Source organism: Podospora bellae-mahoneyi, chromosome 6, assembly GCF_035222275.1.
Source record: "Podospora bellae-mahoneyi strain CBS 112042 chromosome 6, whole genome shotgun sequence".
Taxonomy (NCBI): domain Eukaryota; kingdom Fungi; phylum Ascomycota; class Sordariomycetes; order Sordariales; family Podosporaceae; genus Podospora; species Podospora bellae-mahoneyi.
Window position 1 is genome coordinate 2,471,609 of NC_085885.1, and position 18,702 is coordinate 2,490,310.

At 54.5% G+C, this 18,702-nt stretch overlaps 7 protein-coding genes across 7 annotated transcripts; 1 reads left to right on the forward strand and 6 right to left on the reverse strand.

The window, feature by feature from the left end:
- Positions 1-159: 159 nt before the first annotated feature.
- Positions 160-1,569, reverse strand: QC761_600220 (uncharacterized protein; the record flags this gene model as incomplete). The annotated part of the gene is made up of 1 exon (XM_062880484.1): positions 160-1,569. The coding sequence occupies one exon, from the start codon at positions 1,567-1,569 to the stop codon at positions 160-162; it is 1,410 nt and encodes a 469-aa protein (XP_062729694.1).
- Positions 1,570-3,711: 2,142 nt separating this feature from the next.
- On the reverse strand, positions 3,712-5,084 carry QC761_600210 (uncharacterized protein; the record flags this gene model as incomplete). The annotated part of the gene is made up of 2 exons (XM_062880483.1): positions 3,712-4,083; positions 4,147-5,084. The coding sequence occupies 2 exons, from the start codon at positions 5,082-5,084 to the stop codon at positions 3,897-3,899; spliced, it is 1,125 nt and encodes a 374-aa protein (XP_062729695.1). The 3' UTR covers positions 3,712-3,896.
- Positions 5,085-5,861: 777 nt separating this feature from the next.
- On the reverse strand, positions 5,862-7,373 carry QC761_600200 (uncharacterized protein; the record flags this gene model as incomplete). Its single annotated transcript, XM_062880482.1, has 1 exon — positions 5,862-7,373. One exon carries the CDS (start codon positions 7,371-7,373, stop codon positions 5,862-5,864), a length of 1,512 nt encoding a protein of 503 aa, XP_062729696.1.
- Positions 7,374-8,867: 1,494 nt separating this feature from the next.
- On the reverse strand, positions 8,868-10,215 carry QC761_600190 (uncharacterized protein; the record flags this gene model as incomplete). The annotated part of the gene is made up of 3 exons (XM_062880481.1): positions 9,928-10,215; positions 9,620-9,877; positions 8,868-9,567 (listed from the first exon to the last, which is right to left on the reverse strand). Exons 1-3 carry the CDS (start codon positions 9,999-10,001, stop codon positions 8,868-8,870), a joined length of 1,032 nt encoding a protein of 343 aa, XP_062729697.1. The 5' UTR covers positions 10,002-10,215.
- A 360-nt stretch (positions 10,216-10,575) lies between these two features.
- Positions 10,576-11,991, forward strand: QC761_600180 (uncharacterized protein; the record flags this gene model as incomplete). The annotated part of the gene is made up of 1 exon (XM_062880480.1): positions 10,576-11,991. One exon carries the CDS (start codon positions 10,576-10,578, stop codon positions 11,989-11,991), a length of 1,416 nt encoding a protein of 471 aa, XP_062729698.1.
- QC761_600170 (uncharacterized protein) lies at positions 11,038-15,177 on the reverse strand. Its single transcript, XM_062880479.1, has 2 exons — positions 14,412-15,177; positions 11,038-14,361 (listed from the first exon to the last, which is right to left on the reverse strand). Exons 1-2 carry the CDS (start codon positions 15,129-15,131, stop codon positions 12,139-12,141), a joined length of 2,943 nt encoding a protein of 980 aa, XP_062729699.1. The 5' UTR covers positions 15,132-15,177; the 3' UTR covers positions 11,038-12,138.
- A 346-nt stretch (positions 15,178-15,523) lies between these two features.
- Positions 15,524-17,035, reverse strand: QC761_600168 (uncharacterized protein; the record flags this gene model as incomplete). Its single annotated transcript, XM_062880478.1, is given in 6 exon segments — positions 15,524-15,996; positions 16,077-16,198; positions 16,212-16,468; positions 16,479-16,751; positions 16,864-16,985; positions 17,005-17,035. The coding sequence occupies 6 exon segments, from the start codon at positions 17,033-17,035 to the stop codon at positions 15,524-15,526; spliced, it is 1,278 nt and encodes a 425-aa protein (XP_062729700.1).
- Between the last annotated feature and the right edge of the window lie 1,667 nt (positions 17,036-18,702).

Genomic DNA, 18,702 nt, shown 5'->3' on the forward strand with positions numbered 1-18,702 from the left:
CTTCCCTCCTGCGCCCTCTCAAAAATATAATAATAAAAAGCCACGCCTCACAGCGTAAAGAATACCGGGTTAAGACTGTTTCCATGATTTACCCTTCATATATCAAAAGTATACATCCTCCTCGAACTCCGCCCCCTTCACAAACTATCCTACATCTCTTCACAACCCCAAAGCAGCATTAAACACGCTAGCAGCCTGAGCACCCTCAGCCTGACTAGCAGCCGCCGCGCCCTCCTCACAAGCCTCGATCGTCTCGGGGCTAGCCTTGCACGCACTATCCAGCCTCTGGCAGACAAAGAACGAAATAATATCAATTTTGAGCGCAGACCCATGCGAGAAATCAGCCGCGTTCACAGGCTGGAAGCTCTCCTCCTGACGCCCGTCAAGCCCAGCAGCGAACTGAATAGCGGGGCTGCCGCAGCTCCCAAAGTCCAGGACATTCTGGCGGCGACCGACGACGGAACGGCGAGCCTTGCGACGACGAGCAGCAGCCAAGCAAGCGGCCTCCTGCTGGTCGCACTGCCCAGCACCACCCTGGATCTGACCGGAGTTAGCAGCGTTGGCGCAGGCGTTCTTCTGAATGGCGCACGAGCGCTGGATGGCGGCGCCGGCTTGGAGGAAGGTGTTTCCGTTGACGGAGAAGGGGCGGTTGGAAGCAGGGTCGGAGATGACGGCGGGGGCAGGGCCGCCGAGGGCGCCGGTGAAGGTCTGGACGTTCACAGTGCCGGTGGGGACCTCCTCAACGGGGGGTTCCTCAACGACGGGTGGCTCCTCATCTTCAACGACCGGCTCGCAGACCTCCTCCTCGTCAACGGGGGGCTCCTCGACAGCCGGGGGCTCCTCGACAGCAGGCTCGTCATCAACAACAGGCTCGCAGACCTCCTGATCGCCAACAGCGGCGAGGATGTCGGCCTCCGAAACAGCAGGCACCAAAAGGTTCTGGGAAATGATGCACCCGATCGCATCATTCTCGTCGTTGCAGGTGTTACCAGCAGCAGTAGGGTCGCCAATCTCACCAGGGGCAAAGGTGCCGCTCTGCAGAGCAAGAAGCGGGTCAGCCCCGATGGAGAACAAAGCCTTGGCGACCTCGAGCTCGACCTCGGCGTTGTTGGCCGCCTCGGCAGAAGCAGGGTCCTGGTGCTGGTTGATGTTGACGAGCTCGGCATTGACAGGAGTCTCGTTGCAGAGGGGGGAAGCCTCGCCGACGGTCAAGGTGTTACGCTCGAGGGCACGGAAGAGGATTGCGTTGATGGCCAAGTCGAGGTCGTTGGCGGCCTTGGCGTTGGTGAGAGCCTGGTCGGCGACGATCTGCTGGAGGCAGTCGAGGCGGTCGGCCGAGATGTCACCGGCGCCGTTGGCGGCGGCGGCGTTGCCGAGGAGGGGGAACACGCAGTCGAGGATGTTGTTTGGGTTGTTGAGCTTGAGGGCGACGTTGCAGGCGCGGAGGACGGCCTCGTGCGAGTGTTCCTGGGGAACCTCGCGCTTGGTGGCTCGGAGGGAGTAAGTGGGCACATCGCGGGCCGAGGCGAGGCCAACGGCGATGGCCACAAGAGCAGTTCCGTACTTCATGGTGATGGTTGGTTGTTTGTGGTGGTGGTGGTGATGTTTACACACAAAAAGGGACTGATATATACAGTTGAAAGAGAAGGGAGGCCCGGCCTGAGGAAGTAAAAATGATCGTGTACCAAAAGAGCGTCTTGGAGCCAAGTTCACAGAACTAAAGCTAACAAAAAAGAGAGGACGAAGTTGGGGGGAGCGTGAGGAGAGAGGTGGAAAGGAAACGGTGACATTGTGAAGGGTGGTGGTATCTTATATACGGAGTATGGGCATATGCCACTTGGCTATGCCAGGAGCAGGAAGATCGGGAGGATGTGCCGCCAGACGGGGAGAGCATGGATCCTGGAATTCTCTTTCTCCTCCTTGCCAACGGTGAGCAAGGCCTGTACCGATTGTCAGGACGAAGCTAGAGACCATGACTAGCAAGGTGGCCCTTGTCGATACACCAGCTACAGGGTGCTGTGAGCTGCTGGCCTAGAAGGGCGCCACCGGTTGCGATGTGTTCCGGAACAAGACGAACACCACGAGCCGCGTGGGCGCTTGTGGTTGTGGGGTTTGACCATAACCCAGCTTCCCGCTCAGGAGGTGCGGCAGACCCATGCTTGTTGTAAGTGCGTTGGTGAGAGTCTGGATTTCCCGTTTGGACTGACGACTGCCTGCTTTGACCCCTTGGCGATGCCTGGGCAGCTTGAGATTCTTCTTCCTGTCATGATTACAACTGTTCGGACGTAAGAATTGCGGTGGACTTGTACAAGATGACAAGGTCGTATGGCAGGGCGAAGAATGGCTGTTCTTGGTGTTGGCAACCGAGAGAGGCTCGTGTGGGCTCACCGTAGCAATTTCCTTGTGATGTCACATTGGATTCCTCTCTGAAGTCCATGATCCGATCAGACGGAACATGGGACGTCGCCTGTCTCATCTTGGTGGATGCATGGAGAGAGCCGCATGCAGGGGGACGCTGAAGGTACGTAGCGCCCCGCTCGAAACGATGAACGATAGCTCGCGAGTTGGCGGCATCATCCCCGCTAACACCGTTCCACCTAATTTCTGTTGCCAAGTGTTAGTGACGGTCTATCGGAGATTTCCTCAGACACCACAGAAACATGTCGACTGCGACGACATTCCCCTTGAAATCCCCAACCACGGCGCCGACCCAACGTGTACGCAAGCAAATCTTTCCTGCCGTTTTCATGATCACCACTGTCATCCATCCACCGAAAACAGAGACAACCCTCTCCGGGTTTCTTGGAAAAGGTCAACATCAGACGAAAACGAGATGAGCTTGCGAGCCGTTAGATAATGGCATTCGCCCGTGTTCGCTTGGCTGAAGAGATGGGATTTCGACATGGTATTTGCCGCCCTCTGATACAGCATGTGATGAACCTTCGATTTCGAGCATGCTCCCATCTATCACAATCGATCCGATCTCATTCGGCCTGTCGTCCGAACAATTCTAACGCCTCTTCCGCTGTGGCTGTCTATCACTCACCTATCACGGATCTCATCCCTATTTCCCACCATTTACTACGCAACATCCTCTCCTGCTCAACATTCCCCATCCCATCCCATCCCATCCCATCCCATCCCAACCCCCACGCATCATCCCCCCCTGCCCAGAAACAACAACGTCACTATCACCAAGGCATAAACCCTCCAACCGGCACATCCATTCCCCGAATCATCAAAATGACACTCAACCTCTTAACCTCCAAGCGCCTGCATGAACCGTTTTAGGGGCTTCGTCTCCAAGAGAATTTCCCCTAAGCAAATACATGTCGGGTAGGTCAAGCTTCAGTAACGTCAACCGGTACTAGTATGATCGGCGCCCTATTGAGGTGACAGTACCACTCTTTATCAAAGAAAGGGGGTTATATGATCAAGGCATATACGCCTGGGCAGCAGGGGTGCAGGTTCATGATCGTTGACACATCAAACACTGTGACCATCCATCACCGGTGCTCGAACGTACAAGTACTATACGAGTACGCGTGCCAGCTCCCAGAGGGTCGCTATTTGCTATCGAGACTGACAGTGCTCGACCATTAAGCACCTACCACTGATTCTCGCCTTCGATCGGCATGCCCCATTCTTGGAAGCTGGACCCAAAGCTTCTTGTGCAACAGACCCGAGGGCAACGACCAAAGCAAGTCACTCTCGATCCATCATTGCCTTGTGGACTTGATCTCTTCCGAGCTGTATACCTATCCACGCCAGGTCAGGTCACTCGAGGTGAACCCAAACCCAAATGCTTCGGAAATATATCTACGCTTGCCCATCACGCGGTGTAACTGGAGCTCTCTGGAGCAGTAGCAATCTTGCCCAGCTTACCAACCCCCAGATTAGAACATCTCCCACAGCGGCGGTGGCAAAACAGGCAAATGCTGCTCCTTCACGGCCACCTTCCTCTGCTGCTGCTTCTTCACCCCCACAAAAATGACCTTCTTCCCCTTGCTACCCTGCCCCTGGACGAGAACACTCTTAGAGTCCAAGCCATAGTAATCAGAGATGGAGTGCGTCAACCACCGCCTAAATGCGCGCTCATTAGTACCCTCATATCACACACACAGTCACTGGGCAGGAGAAACATACTTAAACGCACCCCCAACCTCATCATCCCCCGCCGTATCAAGCACCATCCCCCTCTCCTCCTCCCCACCAACCCGCCTCGTAGCATTCTTGATCTTGGTCTCCACGGGCGGCTTCCCCTCCCTCACTTTATCCCCCCCCCTCCCCACAAACACAATCTCCTCATCCTCCGGGTCCGTCTCCTCACTCTCCATCGCCTCCTCCTCCTCCCGCCTCTCCTGCTCCTCCACCGTCACCGCCAGTCCCCTCTCAACAACAAACCTCCTAACCGGCTCCTCCAACACCCTCAACCACCTCCCCACCGCCGGCGTCCTCTTCGCCGTAGCCCGAAAGTTCTGGGGTATATACCCCAGCCCCCCCGGGCCCGGTTTAGTTTCCTGCCTAGGATGCTTCCTCCCCTCCACAACCTCCCTTAACCCCCGTTCCCAGTACCCCGCAAGTTGGTACGGCACCGTGGGCAAGACAGGATACGTAGGCTGGATCTGGTAATCACTCGGCAGAGGCGGCTGCGCGTTGGGGACCCCCAAAAGGTGATCATTCTCCCACCTCCTCCTCTGTCTCGACCCAGGGTTTCCCTTGATCAACGCCTCCCGTTTCTTCATCGAGTCCCTTCTTGACGGGGGGCGGCGAGGAGGGGTGATTGTTTGCCCTGCTGCACCCGCAGCGGGGTCAAACCTCAGCTTGAGAGCCGCGGCAGGGGGATCATGGCTATCAATCGGGATAGCGAGCGAGTTCGAGGTCCCGCGCGCGACTTGGGGGGTGATGTTCAGGGACTCGAGCGCCGAGACGGTCCAAGCTTCGATGTCGACCGTGGCTGTTGAGGCGGAGGAGAGGGTGTGCTGATGCAGGGGGGCGGATGGGAGGTGCTGCTGTTGAGGGTGGCTGTCGGAGTGTTCGCCGTCCTCGGAGGGGGCGGAGGGGGGGTGCTGGGTGATTGCCATTGTTTTCGTATGGTCAACTAATACCAACTTGTAGATATCGCGCGCGCGCGCAAAAGCCAGAAAATCCTCGCGAAGAGGTTGTGCGAAGAAGGGTGACGGCGAAAGCGCGTAAAGTGGCGACCGCTGGCCGTTAAACTTCCCCGGCAAGATGCCAAGAACGGGGCTTATCTCTTGGTGATAAGAACCGCGGGGCAGCTGAAATAGAGGTCCGGATAGGAAAAGAAAAGAGTTCAGGAAAAGGAAAAGGTGAGAGGAAAGGTTGAAAAGTAAATAAAAGAAATCCTCCCCAGTCCCAGAAGCGGTGAAACAATGCTTAGGAAAGATGGCCGATGATGAAAGACGGGGAGGGGATCATGACTGGCAGTGACACATTGACCATTGTCCGGGGTGAGCAGCCAATCGGAAGCGGAGCGCAAGGCATGCGGAGCTCGGCGAGTGACTCCAATTCATCATCGACGACCACATGCCTCAAAGGCACGCCTTATTGATGATGGTTCTTCGATGTCTGAGGAGGGCTCGAGGAACGGTCGATAGGCTCTGTCTGACAAGTTTCTAATGCCCACCCTTCTCAAGTCCAGGAAACACGACTCTTTTCCTTAAGCAGAGCGTTTGAACTCGAAACATTGGGGACGATAGTGAGCAGCACCAAAACAGCACAGAATAACAAAATGGTATTACCTCCAACTCCACCTCCCCCAAAGACAATCCTCTATCCTACCCGCTTTTGTTGCCATAGTCCATCCATCCATTCACCATCACCAAACATTACTACACCCCTCACGACCACCGATTCTGCCCCAACCCATTCAAACTACTCCTCAACTCCCTCAGCTCCGCCCTCCCATTCCTAACCTCATAAACCTTCACCCCTCCCCTTTCCCCTTCCTTTTCCCCTCTCCCCATCTCCCCCTCCTCAATATCCCCCAGCCTCTCCATCCCCTTCCTATCCCTGTCCCCCACCATACCCAAAACACTATTCCTCACACTATTCCTCCTTTCCCCGGTATTTACTTCACTAAAATTCCCCATCCTCCTCCCGCTACTACCCACAGTAGAACTCCTACTCACATTACCATTCCCTATCCCCACCGGCAAAGGCGGAACCCTCGGCACTGGACTGGAAGACCACCGACTAGGCAACCAAGCGGTAAACAACCCTGATATTGGCGACGGTCTGGAAATATCCCTTCTTGGCTCGGTTGGGGACGAAGAAGGGGATGATTGCCTTCGGCGTTTGAGCATGATAAAGGATATCACTATCAGTGCTATGGCAGCTACTGACCCGACAACGGGCGCGGCGATCCAGGCGTTGCTTGAGGGGGGGTCTATGGAGGGGTCGTTGGCACCGCCGGAGAAGGTGTCGGGGAACTGATCTGGCGAGGCTGAGGGGGCAGGGAATGGGAAGGCCGGCGGCGGAGCGAGGGGTTCAGTGGTTGAGCTGATATCAGGGACCGCAGTGGTGGCTTCGTCTGGTAAAGCCGTTGTGGTGGCGGCGGGTGGGAGCTCAATAGAAGATGGGGTTATGGATGGGTTCGCGGGAGGAGTGAAGAAGACCACCCCATTGCCGTTCGCCGCTCCCCCCGGTGGCACCGGAATAGTCGACACCCCCGGCCCGGGCGGGGGCTGATTCGGGTCAGCCGCCGCCAACACACGCGCCGAGTCCGTCCTCCGATCTGCGGCTAAATCTCCCGGGTCGGCGACGCCGGTCTTGAGATAACAGTTCTTGAACCCAAGGTTCAAGGTCGCATCGTAGCTCACGGCTGCGCACCCTGTTGTAGCAGCACACTGTCCCAAGCAATCTTGGAATGTCGGTGCAAAGTTCTGGCTCATGTCACTCCCAGCAATAATGAACCCGCACATGACTTGGAAGTTTGTCCCCAGTGCCATCTGGGTGCCGGGTAATGCAGGGCAGTTGGACGAGGCTTCCGGGAAGGAGGCGATTCCGGAGTCGATACCACGCACGAACTGCCTCGGGTCGACCGGTGCGAGGCGGGTCTTTAAGAAACATCTTGTCCCGTCGTACGACGCCCCATCGCAGCGAGGGTGGAAAGAGGAGCAGAGATCCATGCACGCCGTCAAGTCGAACGCGTCCAACCTCTCCATAACATCCCCGTCGAGGTTGGTGTTGCAAAACAGGGTAAAGTCCTGAACGCTCCCTATCGTCGTCCCATTCCCGCTCGCCCGAGTGCAGGGATTATTCTGTCGTCGGTTCATCCTCGCTCGATTTAGTATTTTCGTACGTTGTAGACTGTGTGAAGGTGACATTGTTATATGTGTGTGATCAATCATCCAACCCAGTTGGAATGTATGTGATGACAAGTGTGATGGGAGATCACTGTTCGAGGAAAAGTGTCAGGATAATCCGTCATCCAGACAAGCAATAAACATTATGATGAGACGTCCACCATCCTCAACACACTTTGGCAAGACCAAGAAGAAAAAGAGAAGGGGGAATCGAGCACACCACGAACTCCAAAAAACCTGCCCAACACCCTTTATACCAACCAACCTCGCGGAACATCGCCAGTCAGCCCCCCAAACCCGTCGCAGACAAAGCATATCGCATACGCCAAACCTGATCGACCTCACATCAACCCAATGCCGGTCACCCACCACGACCACCACAGCTCCAGCCCATCCGGTCTGTGGCTGCTTGTGGCGGGTAAACTACCACATGAGACGGCACTCTTGAAGGATGTCCTAACAGTCTTGTTCCATGTAAGCAGATCATCCCCCTCAACCCGTGCCCCTTCCGGTTCGCCAAACACCCACACGACTGGAACAATCCCCCCAAGAGCCCCAAGCCTTATTTCTCTACCCGCTGCCCCAATCCCTCAGGATAAATACCTCTTCAAGTTTGATGTTTTGTCGCGGCCATCGATCAGGACAGACAGCCATTTTGCCGCCTGCTTCGGAGCCAAATGTTAACCAAAAAAGGGGTGGTCAGCCCCCGGGTCATCACCATCGAAGGCAATGCACAAAAGAGAAAACCAGCCCTCCATCCCTCCCAGATCCAATCTGCAGGGACCCGCGATCTATCCCAGATGTGTCCTCGCCCGTCAAGCCACTGGCGTTTGGGTTCTATGCCCGTGCGCGCGCGCGGGGTTGCATCAGATCGCATTGTCAAGCATATCGCGCTCAGATGCCAATCCATCCTCAGACAACAGGCCTTCCCCAGAAAACCCATCAGACGGGGCGTGCAGAGATCTGGAGAGGAGGAGGAGGGTCGCTTAGCATCTTACAGATTCTCGGGGTGGGCGATTGTCGAAACAACACGATCCGTTCAATATCACTCATGGTCGGCGACGCCGTCGCTGTCAGTCAAGCAGTCAGTGCTGCTGCAGGGGAAAACGAATTGGCGTAAAAATAGTCGTGTTCGTATTGATCAACCATCGTACCGTACCTACACATCATGTAGCATGATCCCCAAATCTGCGATTGCTGGTAAAAGTCGAAAGATAAGAGTCGCTCAAGCAACCGACCACATGCTACATGCACCCTAACCCTAACCTAACCATCCGTCATCATCCTCCCCAAAACACAGAACCACTCTAAGAGCGCTCCTCTTCCCTTTAAAGCCAAACGCCATATATTTCAGACTCGATAACCCTACCTGCCAAAAAAATGGGCTCAAGCCGCCTTCATAACGCCGCGTCCCAATGTAATGCAAGTCGTTTAGATACCGGACAGAGTCGTCCTCTGTTCCTAACTGGTCAAGAAATGAAATATGAACCTAACAATGCTTAACCGCCCTCAATACGGAATATCAGACTTTCCGTTATCCTATCCACGGTTGGTGTCAAAATTCCTGTGAGGGTCGCCAATACCGCCGGGCTTGAGCAGCGGTGTGGTCTCCGCTGCTGCGTCGCTATCCTGACGATCCAAGATGGTCTGGAGATGGTCTGGGGAGTTGGCGTAGTGTTCGGGGTGAGAGGTGTACCGGCCGGGAGTATCATCATCAAAGCCATTAGCGTGAAGATGTGATGGCGGCAGGCTGTCAATGGTTGAACTGACGAGGCCGTTGCGGGATTGGATCTCGTAGTAGATGGCGAGGTACAGCAGCAGCCCTTGCATGGTGGCCGTCAGGACGAAAATGCCCCACGAACTCCAACCAGCCAAGCCAAGGCGCGCAAACAAGCTGGCCGCAAAGAGGAAGCCACCGGGCGTCTGGATGCACATCATGGGAATGCTGAGACTGCCCACATGCTTAAGATGGTAAGTCGTCCAGATTTGCGGAACGTATTGCACTGCCGCCAAAAGAGCAGCCATGACGCCCAGTACGTTGGCCCAAATTTCCAGGTGGTCCTTGGCAAGCGTCGACAGAATGCCCGTAACGAGAATGACAGCGAGGCCGTGGAGCAGGGTCAACGAGGCTACCAACAGAGCTGTCTGCCACCTCGGCTGGTCCTCCTCTTCACCCAGCTCTTCGTTATCGGGGTCGTGGGCGGGATTATATCGGAAGAAGACGAGGAACAAGACGAAGCTATGAGTTTGTTAACAACGGATCCCGCCATGCCCAGCAAATAAAGACTTACATGAAGGTGAAGCAAATCCACTGCACACCTAGTTGCGCAATCCCAAGCAGTCCAGCAACACAGTGCAATGTCTCGAGCTCCTTGCAGCAGGCGACGTCTTGTCTCGATTGGGGAAGCAGCAAGATGTTGGCAAAAGCCGATGTCGCCGAGGTTGTACCGAGCAGGATAAAGTACGGCGAGATGCCCTCAGAGGTGCCACGCGAGATGATTCGGAAGTGCTGGGGTAGGTAGCTGATGAGCATGCCAACCACGATGACGCTGCGGGACTGTCAGTACAGGAAGAAGGCATGAGAGAGGATCAGGCCCACCTCGAAACGATGAGGTTCACAACGTTAAGGTCGCGAAGTTTCTCGCAGCGGTCTGCACTGAATAGTGACTCCATCTTGAATACCTTGATGGGTTGGGTGATGGCTGATAACGGTGGAGGCGCTTTTGTTGCGGGGAGTTCTCAGGAGATGCTGGCACCAGGGCTCCTGCTCGACGTTGGTCCTGTCCCACACAGAGTCTCTCTCGTATGACACTGCGTCTCAATCGTCTGGTAACTTTGGTGAGGAGCAGCCGCGACTCCCGAGGCTGATGTCGCGACTGGATGTTTGGTGAGCTGGAGAAGGCGTCAGGCGGACAGCTCGTGCACGGTTGCGTAGCTTTCCCCCTGCAGTTGCCTGCCGGGCGCTGGTTTCCAGGGCGCCCACCGCCCTTGTGGGGGAGGAAATGTGGGGGGCAACGAGGCCCTAGACCTTCAAGGTTCTCGCTATTAGCGCTTTCCATTGATCGAGGTACTTTATCGTCCAATTCATGTGAGAAGATACTTGACAAAGCGGTCTACACTATTTGCAGCTTGACTTCAACTCTCACCTCATCGCGACTATCATCGAGCTCAATATCAAGACGATTTCCCTCAGACTCTCTCTCATTCAACATTGACTCGAAAAAATACAAAATACAGAGTATCCAAGATGTCGACAGAACCCAACAAAAATTCCCCGACTCACAAACTACCCACCCACCCATCAAAAGAACGTACTCCCGAAATTCAACCACCAACCACGAACAAACCCTCCCTCAACCTCCTGACCTCAACCACCTGCCCAACTACCTGCCCCCCAAAATCTCCCGACCCCCGCAACCGCGACACCCCCTTCTTCAAATCAGCCCAATGGACAGCAGACGGCACAACCCTCCTAACCCTCACCTCCCACCCCTCCATCCAAACCTACGTTCTCCCCTCCACCCTCCTCACCCCCCCTCACCCCTTCCTCACCCCAACATCAACCCTCCCCCTCCCAGAACCAACTTCAACCTTCTCCCCCTCCCCCTACTTCTCCCTCTCCCACCCCTCAACTCATTACCTCCTCACCGCCACCACCGACCACCCCATCCACCTAAACCCCATCTTCTCCCCTGCTTCCCCCCCGCTCGCCTCCTTCTTTTTAATAAAACCAGAAACAGAATCCTACCTCCCCATCACCTCCCTCATCTGGCCCTCCCCAGGTACTCACTTCATAACCGGAACAACCAACCTCCTCGCCTTATTCGACATCTCCCGCCCTGATTCCCTGTGCTCTACCCCCCTCTTGAAAATCCCTACCATCCCCTCCACTCGTCACATCAGCAAGGGAAATGGTATAGGAATGCGAGGGACCGTTTCCGCGTTGGGGCTTCAGCCGACAGGTGCTGGGGAGGGGATACTAGCTGCGGGAACTTGGACAAGATGGGTGGGGTTGTACGACATCTACCGCTCCGGCAGCGTCATCGCCAACTTCAGCGTTAAACCCTCCGCTGATCACGAAGCGGGGGTTAAAGGCAAGGGAGTTGTCCAAACAATCTGGAGTCCGTGTGGGCGGTACTTGGTTGTGAATGAAAGAGGGAGTGAAGGGTTGCTGGTTTATGATGTGAGGGGGACGCATAAACTGCTAGGGTGGTTATCCGGCAGAGATGGGACAACAAATCAGCGACTCGGCGTCGACGTCTTTCCCGATCAAAACGGCAACGGTTTTGAGGTTTGGGCTGGGAGGAAGAACGGGACGGTGGTCATGTATGAAGGGGTTGGGATGAACGAAGAGGAAACGAAGCCGACTTGGGAGTGGGGGGTGAATGATGGGGAGAGCGCAGTTGGTGCGACGGCTATGCATTCGAGTGGGAGTGTGCTGGCTACTTGCTCGGGGAGTTGGAAGGTGGCGGATGGTGATAGCAGTGATGAGGGTAGCAGCGATGATAGCGACAGCGACAGTGAGGATGACTCGTCATCCGGGAAAAAGCCAGCTTTTGTCGTCGAGGAAACAAGCCTCAAGGTCTGGAGTATTGATGCCAGCAATGGTGCGGCAGCGCAAGAATTTGAGCCACTAGAGGGAGATGTGGAAGAGAAAGAATGAAGTTTGGTATTTGAGCAAAGCATTTGAGCAAATATCGCAAGGGGTCAACACTACCCATAGCTACCTGGTATCGAGCAAACGATTTTCAGAGCAAAAGCCGGCAAAAGATCCGAGTACATCATCCGACATCGATCGCCTCCCGCCATCTTACATGTCAGAACCTTCAAATACATCGTCATCGTCATACTCGCCAACCGCATGTTGGCCCCACGGCTCATCAAGAACCCGGCTGGCTCGTTCCAATATCTTCCGCCCCCCAAGCAATTCCTCAAGCATGGCGATTCTATCCTCCAACGACATCATCAGAAACTTCGGCAATCCATATGACTGCCCTCTCTTGCCTCCTACGGCCAAGCCATCTGCCGGGACAGACAGCCTTTTGAGAATGACCTGGGCGGCAAACACGTTCATGCCTGCCCGGAAGAGAAAGGCCTCTTGGTGAGTTTCCGGAGGAGTCACCAAGCTCCTCACATCAGCTTGCTCGCTGGCATGGTCACAGATCGTCTTCGCCACCCACTTCGCCAGCGTCTCGGTTCCTCCTCCCACATACAACACACGCACCTCTGTGTCCAAACCGCCCACAAATCCCTGAAACTCGGCCAGCGCCTTTGCATCTGACTGAGACAGCGGTGTCATCGCCTCATTGAACTTGTTGCCCTCAGACACAAAGACGATCAACCGCTCGTACCGCAAAGCAGCATTCTGGACCACGCTGTGATAGTTCACTGTCTTGTCCGGTTGGCCTGGCATGGGCCTTTGACGCAGCTTTACCATGGTAAGCAGCATAATCCCAGTGGCAGGGGATATCGTCAAGTCAGCGTCGTCAAGGTTAGGCGAACGCAGGCCTGGGAACCATGTAGCTGGTCGGTGAGGTTTGTAGTCGCGACGTACAATCTCTATTCCGGGGAGGAGCTTCGTTAAGAACTGCGCCATTGGGCCAACCGCCGTGAAGGATGCAACTATTCTGGGCCGCTGTTCCGGAGGCGCAATGTCTGGAGCAGCTGCTGGGATCTCAGGAAGAGCAGGGAGCGACTCCGCTGGTTGTGTGGCCCCGAATAGTTTATTAACCCGATAGCTGGGATGGCCGCTGTTGGATCGGTCTGTTACAGCGCGGAAGTTGACCGCAACAAAAGAATCGAGCAACGTTCTGAAGTCGGGGTATTCTTGCACAAGCCCCCCGAATAGATCTGTTGTTGGGACCGGCGGGAGGTTATCACCTTCAGCTAGGCCGAGCATGCGGCGCGTTGGTGGGTGGGCAGATGGCCTTGGTATTGGCCGTATCTCTATGGGATCTGCTCGAAGTCTTTTTTGGCCGGCCAAAACCGCAACGGGACCTGGGACCGGCGGCTCCACTACACCATCTTCGACTGGCCGGGCTCGGTGTGTGACTGTTGTCCTGGTCAGTGGTTCGCTCGAGCTCCCATCTTCTCGATTAGCACGTGAAGTGGTCAATGTTGGGTCTCCCGTGGAGGACAAAGGTAGTAATTCTTCATCGTCGTCAAGATGCATCTGCAGGATCAACAGTCCTGGTTTCTTGCGCACCAGGTCTTCACTTGTCATCACATGTTCGTCTTCTCCATGTCCTAGGAAGTGGTCAAGGTGCCCCTGGTCTACCTTGATGGCCTCAGGTGCCAATGTCTTTGCTTTCATATGCGCCATAGGCGTCCAGACGATCCGCTGCTCAGCCGCTCTGTTGTGACCCCACTTGGTCCCTTGCCAGTCGACGTCGGTTGTCCCTCGAATAAAGCCGAATTGTGCCCTGGCGCTCTGGAGCTGTTGCTCCCATGCCGGGGTCGGCAACGAGAAGTCCATGAGAGGAACTGAAACCCGGGCTATGGCGTCAAGTGGCTCGAGTCTTTCCTGTTCAGCGTACCGCACGAGCGTGGCAGCCTTGTCGTCAAAGAACCTTGAAAGATGGCGTTCCTCCTCATAGATCTCTGGGGACATGCTTCTTGGCTCAGTCAGAACACCTGCATGTGTAAGGTCTTCAAGCCACAAGGCATCGTCAGGTTGCGAGTGCGGAAGAGGTGGAAATATTGGCACGTCGAGATACGGGTGCTCGGGGAGCGGGTAGTGTATCGGTGGCAACACTGATGACTCAAAGAGCCCACCTCTTATCATTTCCGGGATGTCCATATCATCAGAGCGGTCGGGTGAGATTTGAGCTGTCGTCGCCTCATCCCAAAAAATCTCGTCTTGCTGAAGAAGCTTGTTCTCCGCAACCCGGATCTCTTCACTGATGTCAGAAAATGGAGAAGAAGGTTGCGGAACCCGACTTGTCTCTTCATCAGGAACAAACAGATCATCGAATGGTTCCAGCATAGGACTCAGGGGCGGTGACAAAGGCTCTGTAGCTCCAAAACTTGGAAGCTTCACACAATGTTAGCATCTAGGCCAACCCACGAAGCTGCCGAACTTACACCATGATAAGTGCTGTTACTAGCCAACAGATCCCACTGATCTTTGTCGATCCACTCCGTCTTGAGAATCTGCACAAGATATCCTACTGTCTCCTTTGTAACCTCGAGCGGCTCAGTTGCAGCCTTCTTCAACAATTCCTTCTCCATGGCATTTGCATTTTCGGCAAACTCAAGCCCTTCACCCTCGGTCACATCGGCATCCTCCAGGGGAAGGCCGTGGTCTGGCAGCGTGTCCTTCCGGAAAGAGGTGACTCTCCGTCTCAACCTGTGGCAGTCGCTATTGTGGTCGCTTCGAATGATGGGGGGTTCGAGCTTGAGCTCTTTCAGGCTAGGGGTTTCCTCCAGGCACAATTCTTCCATCAGATCGGCAACCTCAATCGTAGTGCATCGTTGAAAGGTCTGTTGAAGCAGTTGCATTGACTCAGCCGGCACCTGCCATTGCTCCGGTGCGGGGATGATGGGGCGGAAGGCGCATTCTTGCAGTGTTCCATTTTCGATCAAATGACTGGGTTGGACGTCGACAATGGTGGCAGCAATGGTGCCGGTTTCGTCGAGAATGTCGGACCAGGGGTCAATACCGGGGAATGTGAGGCCATGGTGGAGGGCATATTCGTCCGCCTCCATGTGTGCGGGTGCAACCTCGGTCGGCGGGGAGGAGGGAACTGGACTCCAGGATGAGCCATCCAGAGAGAACAGGTTAGACTCTGAGGTGAAGTCCATGTTGCTTGCCGTGTTGGGACAGCCACGCTGCCATGCTTTGGTTCATTCGGAAGTTGCTTCGAAAGAATTGCGAGAGGTCTATTAGAACAAAGCTTCCTTGTGTGGGTCAGATCAGCCACAGTGTGGCTCTTAAAACATATCGTGGGTACCGAGGGGAAGGCACGACCATATTTGCCTATAACCCACCTTCCTAGTAAAGTTCAGATACATGACGCAAGCAGAACAGTCGAACACGTCGGGGAAAATATTTTAGGAGGGTGGGTGCTCGATATATTGACTCTGCCATGGATCTTGTACTGTATTCATCTTGCATTGTATAAGGTAATCTATGACATGATCTCCCTGCCATGCCACACTCTGGTGCCCATCACCAATGCAGCCTCAACAAAGAATCACGTAGTTGACGAGTCTCTGGGTCTACCAGCGGAGAAAAATGACATCTGGCCAGGTGGTGGGGAGGTTATTGTAGCGGATGCTGGGCCAGTTGCTTCGTTGGCCACGCGCGTCTCAAGAGATGTGAAGATATCGGTTGGTTGAACAACAGCAAGACCCTCGTTAGAAGTGCCCAATACATCAAATGACACGCTAGTGTCCAACGTCGTGGCCAAACAACAACAGCCTGCCGAAGACTCCGAAGAGGCAGCTTTCTCATTTTCAACACTTTCAATGCTGGCATATCTGTTAGCCTCCTTGGCCTCCAGCACGGAGCCTACACCAACCGCAAGCGAGTCTGTGGCGACGAGAAAGCCAATCAAAACAAGAACAAGCCTAAGGAGTGCGATCCAAAAGGTCCACCATTCGCGAAGGTTCTGTCGGTCTCGCCAAAAACCCAGGATGGTCTGGGGAGACGCACGATTGTAGGTGTCTTCAAGCGCCAAGAGTCGGGCCTACCAGATGCGAAAGCTGTCAACCTGCCTTGACATGGGCATGATGGTGGGACCCCACATCTGGTGGCTCGGCTCGGTGGTGTTTGTTGAGGAGTCGATAGTGTTGTGCTAGCTTTTTTCATCTGTGATGTGAAGTGTGCGTCGGTATTCCGGCCAATCAAAACCACCACCCCCATCTCGCTGTTCATCGAACCACGAGGCTGTGTCGAGGTCCTCGACGGGCATGAGTAAGCCCAGTGTCTTGAGGGTTTCCTCTGCAAGCTCCCGGTATGGGTGCTGGCCCCCAGCTGCGTATAGCCACATTTGTCTCAGCACAGTTGCGTCATGAAAAACGTAGCTTAATGGCTTGCTTTTTTTCGAGACTTTGACAACAAGATGCTCCAAAATGTCATTTGTCCATACGATGTGGAAGGACGTGAGCCTCATTATGTGCTGGGGGTGAAAAGGTGTCTGCAAAGACACGCGCATGTCGCTGGCCGGGTTGACTTTCCGATGAGGGTTTTTCAAGAATTCCAAGATATTTGGCCATCCTCTCAATAGCTATTGAAGGATTCTGTTGAGGGGTGTCAAGGCTATGGGCGTTGCCGAGTTTGATGAAGTATCGGTCTTGTGGCGTCAAGGGCGATATGATAGCCATCACAGCCTCGTACAGTTGTCTTATCTCCATCCCACGCAAAGCCACCTTCCCTCTCCATTCCAAAACCGAACATGAGCCATAGGCGTGCGGCCAGATCTAAAGAGTTGTTAAGGCGCCTGGTCTGGTCGAAGTCAACACCACCCGAGTAGGTATCTAGGTTCGGTACGTAGGCCCCGATGAAGGTCACCCAAGAAACAGAATAGCCTACATTGTGGCCATGAGGAAAATCGTGGCGATCTTGTTGTGCGATGTCAGACTTTGTCACCCCAGAGGAGTTTCGTAAGATCCTAAAGAGGTCAAACAAGTCGCCAAAATTTTCGAGTACGTGGTCTTGAGGTTGAATTTGTACGGTAGATATTGTTCTTCAAGGCCGGCTGCATGGCCGGGGGGGTACGCCGTTCATCTTCAGGAGTTCCTGGAAAGATTAATAGCCTGAACCTCGATAAGGGGGGAGGAGGAGAGGGGGGTTCCGCCATAATCTTCCGGGGTGCAAACCGTGGTGGTGTTCGTGGTTCGTACAGATAAAGCTAGATGGCTGCCGAACTTGTAAGTGAGGCCGAGATGGGTAGGTCCTCACATCCATCGCACCATATTTCCTGCCCACAGCAGACATGCCGCTCTTATTCAGTTAGAACCGGAATATGCAGTAGACTCTACCGCTATTTATTCCCAAACGCGAACCGCCGCGTCTTGAACCAATGTGATTTGCGTGTTCTCACAAGTGGCGGCCACACCAGGCTCTCCCGCTCCAGCTGCCCTTCAGCCTGCCTCAACTTTCAGGCTGGGTAAGCATCTTAGCGTTGCATCACATGATCACATGCAGTGTGGCGTGCAGTCCATCTGTGATGCTCACCCGTCAGGATAGATCTCACAGCGCTAATCACCATGCTCAGAGCCTTGTGATCATTGGTATCGTCCCAGCCACTTAACTGTTTGCGTAGATGGGTTTGAGCTGGCGTCTTGTGTGCCAGTATGGGATTGACAATTGCTTTTTGTGGAGGAAGAAAGTGAAAATGCGTAAGGTGCCCTAACAGTGTTGTTTGAGGGGGCTGTCTTGGAAGAAGTGTAAAAGGTGGGAAAATGTGCCTCATGATTAATGCTGCTGGTATCAGAAATGAGGTGGGAGGCCTGGTCACCGTTATTTGCAGCGCTGCAGCACACTTCTTCCTTCTGACTTGGAACTCTCATCTTGCCTTGTATAATCGGTTTCTGTCACTTGTGCTTTCTGCCTCTTGCCATCTCTCCCACCTCCGGCGTCAAAATGCGACCCCGACATAGTTCGATAGACAAAGGGCAATTCCGAACAACTGTAAGATTGTCTCCTACCATGCCGACGGACTACATATTTCGCATGTGCACATCGACCCCTCGTCCACATGCAATCGGCGACGATAGCCCCGAACAACGCGACTGGCAGATAGTTGCTTTCGGCAGAAATGAAGTTACCCCGCTCGACAGTGAAGCCAAAAGAGGTGCTCGAAAGCTTCCTACCACGACTGATCTCGATTGAACGAAATATTTCACTTTCCTCCATCAAGCAGAACAAACTTGCGACGAAAATTCCGAGCACCACGATAGCCGGTTACCGAGTTACCAGAACAGACAAAGCGAACGATAAGGGTGTGGAAGCGGTAGTCATTTGGAGCAGCTTGCCTCATTTGCAAAAGAGCTGAAGAAACAGATACTACGGATACGCACTCTGGAATCTGGGAGAAGGAAATTTACAGTGGTTGTTCCGAGTTCGGAGGAGGTACCGCAGTGGTATTGCCGCTCTGATATAGCAAGGGGCGGACCCGATCCCCTGGGATACCGACGGATAGGAGTCGGTCCCGAGTCTCGCTCACGGCGGAGGAATAGCACCACCAAGTGGGTTCTAATGCGTCTCTTTCGTCCATTAACGCACCTTGTCAGTATGCTGAGTACGCTCTCTGGTGGCTCACGCCGGCGAAAGTCGAATGAGCGGGATAAAGAACTGGGATATACATAGGGATAATCATGATATTTTGGCTCATGTGTAGCCTTGCCAGTACTCGCGCCCCGCGCTGGC

Bases quoted from the DNA above. Each gene is read 5' to 3' on its own strand.
- QC761_600170 (XM_062880479.1), bottom strand. From the start codon at position 15,131: ATGGACTTCACCTCAGAGTCTAACCTGTTCTCTCTGGATGGCTCATCC. The intron at 14,362-14,411 runs GTAAGTTCGGCA...CATTGTGTGAAG, and splicing joins GTAACAGCACTTATCATGGT to CTTCCAAGTTTTGGAGCTAC.